Below are 7,268 nucleotides of genomic sequence, written 5' to 3'. Positions count from 1 at the left end.
GTCAAAGAACTGGAACACAAGATTTTAAAGTTAAAAGAGATCTCAAAACTCATCTAGGACACAATGTAGTACAATGGAAAGAGTACTTATTTTGAAGCCAAAAGATATGAGTTACAATCCCACTTCAAATATTACCTATGTAACTAACTCAACTTCACTGAGCTTCAGTGTCCTCATCTGTAAAATAAGGGAGCTCTAAATTTGTGATCCTATGGTCTTGTGAAATTAGTAATAAAAGTGTGACAGTATCTAAACTCATGAATCCCAGGAGGTACAAGGTACAAGAATATCCAAAAGGGTGACAATTTCAGTTGGGGTACAGTGATCAGAGAATTTTAGAAAAAGTGGTTTATTGTTTTAAAAAAAAGCAAGTTCTATGGCCATAAGTGAAGATCCCCTACCAGGGGTGGGGAACCTTTGGCCTCCAGGCCACATGTGGCCTTCTAGGTCCTTGGGTGCAGCCTTTTGACTCAGTCCAAGTTTTACAGAACAAATTCTTTATTAAGGGGATTTCTTCTGCAAAGTTGTATTCAATGAAAGGGCTGCATGTGAAGACCTAAATGGCCACATGTGGCCTTGAGGCTGATGGTTACCCACCTCTGTGCCTAGACCAATTCTGAGGGAAGGAGCTAATGACTAGGAATCTGAGTTAACCAAGACTAAGTTTGAGGCCAAGATCGCTCATATATCCCTTCAGATCTCTGAAGACAGCAATCAATGCTTACCCTCAGTTTTCTTTTCTCTAAGATAACTGTATCCCTTACTTTTACTGTATCTCATATGACACTTGATAGGAAAAGCTTACCCAATGCTAGCACAATTTGTTTTAATGGGAAGTGTGTTACTTGTAAGAAATAATGGGAAAGGCTATGACTTCGCTTATTTGTATCAAGATGCAAATTAAGAAGGGTTTTGAAAATTCTTAGGAAAATTAAATTCTGATTATAAAAATTAAAGTAATTGCAGTGAATTTCTTTAGCAGACTGTTTAATGACACCTAGAATAGGCACATTTTAAGTAGCCATCTCAACTTTGAACCATTAAATACAATGTAACTGGAGGCATAAGTTTCATTAAATTGTAACAAGTTGCTCCAACAAGAGATGACGACCCTATACAAGGAAGGCCAACCACTGGCTCTGAAACAAATATACCTTGTCAGTTTCAGTTCCAAGGTGAGATCCTTGTTGGCCTTTGCATGAGCCGAGGGCAGCGCAGCCTCTGTGGCCCGACATGTAGCATCCCCGCTATGGGGAGTTATTAAGTCTTTGCTGCAAACACTGCAGTGTACACTGTTTTTCAGGCTGTCCTCACACCATGTTATAGGAGAAAGGGGTAACAGATAAAAGTCCACTGGATGTGTACATCCGCATGCGATTTACTGTTTCTTGTCCTTGTCCTTGTGTTTCTTCGGGATCGATTGCTGGGAGGTGGCCTGCATAGCTTCTGCTTGTATGGCCTGGGCTTGCATGGCCTGGGTTTGCATAGCCTGGGCTTGCATGGCCTGGGCTTGCATGGCCTGGGCTTGCATGGCCTGCATGGCCTCCACAGCCGCCCTGTGGTAGTTGAAGGCGTTCTTGTCCTCCTCCAGCTGCCGGCGCTTCTCCTCCACCTTGCCCTTCTCCTCCTGCCGGATCCTCTTCAGCTCCTCGAAGCGCTCGCTGAGCTCCCTCTCTTTCTCCTTCACCTCGCGGGCGCGGCTCGCCAACGCCTGCCGCAGTAGCTTTTCCTTCCGGCGCATCTCAGTGGCCAGCTCCCTCCGGCAGGCGGCGAGGTCCACGTCCTCCTGGCAGCCCAGGTCCTCGAGCTTCTGGCGCCGGTAGAGCTCGTAGTGCCTGCAGTGCGTCTGCTCGCGCAGGTCCTCCATGTTCACACCGATCAGCATGTCGCGCAGCCAGGCCGAGTCGCAGTGACTGTCGTCCTCCACCTGCACCACACCCCACGGGTATTGGCGGCCGCGCACCAGCTGGTCGCCCACCAGCACCCATTCCATGCTGCCCACCACGGCAAAGGGCAGCTGGGCGTTCATGCACGCGTTGGTCTCGGCCACAGCCTCGTCGTCCGTGGGGAACTGGTAGATGCGCACGCCGTTACGGGCCAGCTCGCTCAGGATCCTGCTCTTGAAGCGGGGTAGCTCGTCCTTAGTGAGGGTGTCCGCCTTGGCGATCAGCGGGATGATGTTCACCTTGGTGTCCAGCCTCTTCATGGTCACTAGGTCCACAGCCTTGAGTGAGTGGCCGGTGGGCGTGAGGAAATAGAGGCAGACGTGCACGCGCGTGTCGCGATAGTCGTAGAGGCAGCGCCGGATCTTGAGCTCCTCCTGCAGGTAGCTCTCCAGCTGCTTATCCACGTAGTCCACCACGGGCCCGCAGTCCCTGTCCAGCTGGTCCCCGAAGCCTGCCGCGTCCACGATGGTCAGTTGCAGGCGCACGTCACTCTCCTGCAGGCAGTAGGTTCGCGGCCGCAGGCACACACAGCCCTCGAAGTGGCTGTACTCGTCAGTCTCAAAGACCGTGTGGAAAAGCGTGTTCATGAGCGTGGACTTGCCCACGCCCGTCTCGCCCACACACAGGATGTTGAAGCTGAAGCCCTGGGCAAGGGCCTTGTTGACCAGTTGCTGCGGGAGGCTGTCGATGCCCACGTGGCCACCCAGCGTGAGGAGCCGCGCGTTGTGTTTCATGAGGCCCGGCACCTCGGCTGCCATGGCCGGGACGGGGAGCCACCCTGAGGCAAGGCCGCCCCTCCAAGATGGCCGCTCCTCCAGCAAGGCCCCTCCCCCTGAAGCAGGGCAACTGTGGTCTAGAGCTTCCTGGGAGTCACGTGCCCCCTTCTTTCCCCTCCCCCCCCCAACAGAACCCTTCTCACGGTCATGGTCATGTGAGCCCTGCTCCACTGTTCTCTTTGTTCCTGGCAGAATGGATTCTCTTCTGGAGGTGTGAATGTGGGGGAAGGGGAGCTGCGGGCGACCAATAGGCATCAGTGGGAGGTGCCAGCGGGGAAGGAGACCAGGGACTGTCTGGGAGGAACATGGACCGAAGGCTGGTGGCGCTTCTCAGTCTCCTCCCAACCCAGGCCCCTGATTTACTAGGGACATGTGTCTCTTGAGGTTGAGGGGGGTAAGAAGTCTCCCCAACAAAAGCTGTTTGTTGTTCACTACGTGACCCCATTTGAGGTTTTCTTGGCAGGGATCCTGGAGCGATCTGCCATTTCGTTCTCCAGCTCATTTTACAGACGAGGAAACTGAGGCAAACAGAGTGAAATGTCTTGCCCAGGGTCACCCAGATAGGAAGTGTCTGAGGCCAGATTTGAACTCAGATCTTCCAGGCCAGGTGCTCTATCCATTGCACCACCTAGCAGTCCCAAATGAAGTTCTGGGAAATGATGTTCTGGGTCTGTCTAACCATCTATCTACTCACTCACTTATATGTTTGTTTGTGTGTGTTGGAGGTAGGGGGAAGGTTTGTTTTGCCATAACTCAGGAATAAGTTAAACTGAGAGTCAGGGGATGCAACAGAAAATAGGCCATTCAAGTGATAGACAAAATGAACAAAGAATTTCCAAAGTGAGCAGCCTAGAAGTGACTGACTAGAATCTGAATGGGGAGTGAGGTTGGGGGATTGACTAGAGCTATTGTTTATTTGGTTTTTAAGTCTCAGATCCTTACAAGGCCAATCCAGCATCATATGTCAGCAAATGTCAACAAATGGCCAAGATCAATTGAAATCCCCAGCAAAGGGCATAGAAATGCTCGGAAGAGAGCAGGCCAGTGGAGACACCAGAAAACCTCCAACTTAGTGGAGAAACCATGGCATCACCAAAGCTCAGTAGTTCTGTAACCAATGGAGTTGTGAATCTCCCTGTGTCACATATATTTCCTGTATATGACTTCTATGCATGTGCCTGACTACATATGTTCACCATATGTATGCCCTTTTCCAAGTGTTACCTTAACACAAATGTTCCCTATCTCTGTTACTTCATAGGTTGTTGATATGGGAAAGTACCTCTGTGTACATATGGAAAAAAGTGTCACTTTACTTACTATACTGTTTAAATGTCTTTTGCTTTAATATATTGACCTCTAGTTAGTTAGTGTAACACCTCAGTGGGGGCTCACGAGTGGATGCTGGCCCATATGCACAACCTACCTTAAACTTACAGGAAAGGTCGTGAGTGACCACATGTGAGAGGAGGGGAAGGCTGAGTGCTACATACCTTAACCTCATTTCTGACTCCTAGGTTCTTAGGTTCTACTCACATTTGATGACAGAAGCAGCTGTGGGGGGAGGTGGAGAATGTGTCTTGGTTAAAGACTAGAACGTGGCTCCCAAACAATGAATTCCTTTGCCTCACTCAGTATTTCCTCATTCTTGGGTGTCTATGGGCAAAAATCCTCCACATCTGCTGGATGGAGTCCCAGAACAAGCTCGGCAGGTTTCTCTCTTATCTGCCTCATTGAATATGGTTACTTATCATAGAAAATCCTCATTTTGCCCTGTAAAGCTGCATCCTCCCCTGGCATCCTTTTCCCCAAGAGGGTTGTTGGCTTTTTTTCCTCCAAGATCATGAGTTGCTTTTTTTGAGAAATTCACAATGGAGAGAAGAGATGTCAAGAGCATATTCATCCACTTGCCTCTCCTCATAAATAATTACACCAACTTTCAACAATTAAAAGACTTCTTGTCCCCTGAGATTGCCTTTAAGAGAGGAAAAAAGGTATATACTGTCAGCCTGCTATGGCTAAAGTCCTACCTCGCTGCTGCAATGACTCAGCTCTGTGTACCCATCTTTCCTTCTCTCCCCAAGCTGAAAGAGAAATATTGAAAGCAGTCTCCTAGAGAACACATGTTCTAGGTTCTGCTAAGAGCACACTTTGCCCTGGGAGGGCAATCACCTTTACTTTCTTTTCACACACCACATGATTTACACTGCCATTACCAAGATTACTAATGAAATTTTCATCTTTAAAGCTGGTTTGTTTTTGGGTTTTTTGTGATTCTCACCCTCTTTGGCCTTAGCTTTGACAGCGTCCATGGCCTCCTCTCCCTGTGTACTCCCTCTCCCCTTGGTTTTTATGCCATTGCTCTCCTGATTCTCCTTCCATTTTGTCCTTTGTTCTTGAAGAGGACCATGACATCAAGAAGGTAATGTCATGACTTGCAAGTGAATTGGATTTAAACGAGGGAGGACCATGCAAAATCACCAGCCTTATTCTCTCTTCTGGAGCCATCTGAGTCCAGTGGCAAGATATGGAACAGGAGGATAGATACAGTGGGAGACTTTGTCCTTTTTGCCCTTTTTTAAAATTTATTTTTCGTTTTCATCATTCAAGAACTTGGCCTTTTTAAGCTAAGGTGTTCCCCAGGTGTGTTTAACTGAGGCAATCCCAATTCTGTGGTTAAAGTAGGTAAGAAAAGAGGCAAAGAATGACCTCTTTTATCTAGTCAAAAAAAATCAATCTAGGGAGTACCCTCAGGCTTACTGGCCAAAACAGAAACAATTATACTTACTCTGAGCCATTAGAGCCCAAACAACGACCTAGTGAGGGCTAGGACTAGAACCTATTATTAACCAATCTATGAGAGCCAGAGTGATTTGGGTTTAAGGCATGGTTCTTACAAAAAGAAATCTAGCCCATAAAACCCAAGATATCTTTCAAGGTTTCAGAAATCAAAATTTATATTTCTTTGGGCAGAGTACCAGCGCACGTATGATTCTCTATGTGGACAGAGGGAGAGGAAGGAAGGAAGGAGGGAAGGAGGGAGAAAAGGAAGGAAGGAAGGAAGGAAGGAAGGAAGGAAGGAAGGAAGGAAGGAAGGAAGGAAGGAAGGAAGGAAGGAAGGAAGGAAGGAAGGAGCATTACTGAACTGAAACTGGCCAGTTGGTCCCCAGTGAGGCAGTTCCTGTGTGTCTCAGTAGATTCTCCATCCACATTTACAACCACTCAAATATCTCCTGTCCCTTATACATGTGTGTTTCCGAAGGCTCTGCCCTTAGCCCTTTTCTTTTCTTTCTCTACATAGGATTTCCTCTATCTATGATCTTGATGATCTTATCTGCTCCTACTGGATCAATTATCATTTCTGTGCGGATGATTCCCAGATCATTATATCCAACCTTAATCCCTCTCATGACCTGCATCACCTGCTAAATACCTTCACTTGGATGTCACATAGACATTTCAAAAACAACACGTCCAAACAGATCTAATTATCTTTTTCCCACTCTATAAAAAATATAAAACCAAACCCTCCCCCCTCCTCCAAACTGCCCTTTTGCTGTTGAAGGCACCACCTTTCCTCTAGACACCTAGGTTCCTAAGCTTGGAGACTTCTTTACCTCTCCCTTCTTCCTTGCCCCTCCCCTCATATCCAATCAATTGGCAAATATTGTAGATTGTATTTCCAAATCTTTCTCACATTTCTATTCATTCACACTACCACTACCCTAATTTAAATCCTTACTACCATTCACCTCGACATTGTAATAACCTCCAAATCTGTGTCTCTGCTCCAACCAAGTCCCTCCTTTCTCCAATCCATCCTACATGTAGTAGCCAAAAAGAATTCTCCCCTATTCAGAAATCTTCAGCGACTCCCAGTTGTGTCTGGGGTGAAATAGAAACTTCTGAACCTTAAAGCCCTCAACAATCAAACTCCAAACTACTTTTTAAGACATTTCATATTCCACTCTTAATTCCACCCTCTATGTTCCAGACAAATTGGCCGGCTAGCTCTCCCCCAAACTCAGAATTCCATCTCCCAAGTCACCTCTGCCAAGCCTCTGCCTGAAATATGCTTCCTCAGTTTCACTTATAGAGTCCTTAACTCTCTTCAAAAGGTTTCCCCTCCTATAGAAGTCTTTCCTGATCCCCTGCTCCCCACTCATACTCACACTCATATGGAGGTCAGAAGAGTGCTAGTTTAGAATCAAGACCTGGGTTTAAGTTTTGTCTCTTGTTATTTACTTAATCTGTGGGAGTGATGCAGTTTGAGAAGAGTTCAGAGACACCCCCCCCCCCTTCCCCACAAGCACCAGAGTACTGGATAGGATCATCTGGAAAGAATTCACAGACTCAAGCATTCTTTAAATGAAATTTGCAAAGGTTTATTTTTATGCTTTTCAGTGGGCAAAAGTTATTAAGGACCCTGTGACCTTAGAGAGGTATAGTACATGTTTATATAGGATAGACTGTAGTAAAACTTATGCCAAATATGTTAACTTGGTGATGTGGGATGGGATTAGGGAGAAGTTAAGGAGTGGTCAGT

General features: G+C 46.9%; 1 protein-coding gene across 1 annotated transcript; it reads right to left on the bottom strand.

The window, feature by feature from the left end:
- Positions 1-361: 361 nt before the first annotated feature.
- Positions 362-2,819, bottom strand: LOC140517359 (septin-8-like). Its single transcript, XM_072628544.1, has one exon. It carries the CDS (start codon positions 2,702-2,704, stop codon positions 1,379-1,381), a length of 1,326 nt encoding a protein of 441 aa, XP_072484645.1. The 5' UTR covers positions 2,705-2,819; the 3' UTR covers positions 362-1,378.
- Between the last annotated feature and the right edge of the window lie 4,449 nt (positions 2,820-7,268).

Source organism: Notamacropus eugenii, chromosome 1 (genome assembly GCF_028372415.1).
Source record: "Notamacropus eugenii isolate mMacEug1 chromosome 1, mMacEug1.pri_v2, whole genome shotgun sequence".
In the NCBI taxonomy this organism is placed as follows: Eukaryota; Metazoa; Chordata; class Mammalia; order Diprotodontia; family Macropodidae; genus Notamacropus; species Notamacropus eugenii.
The sequence above is the reverse complement of the archived record's forward strand: the minus strand, read 5'-3'. Positions and strand labels throughout refer to the sequence as shown.

Bases quoted from the DNA above. Each gene is read 5' to 3' on its own strand.
- LOC140517359 (XM_072628544.1), bottom strand. From the start codon at position 2,704: ATGGCAGCCGAGGTGCCGGGCCTCATGAAACACAACGCGCGGCTCCTC.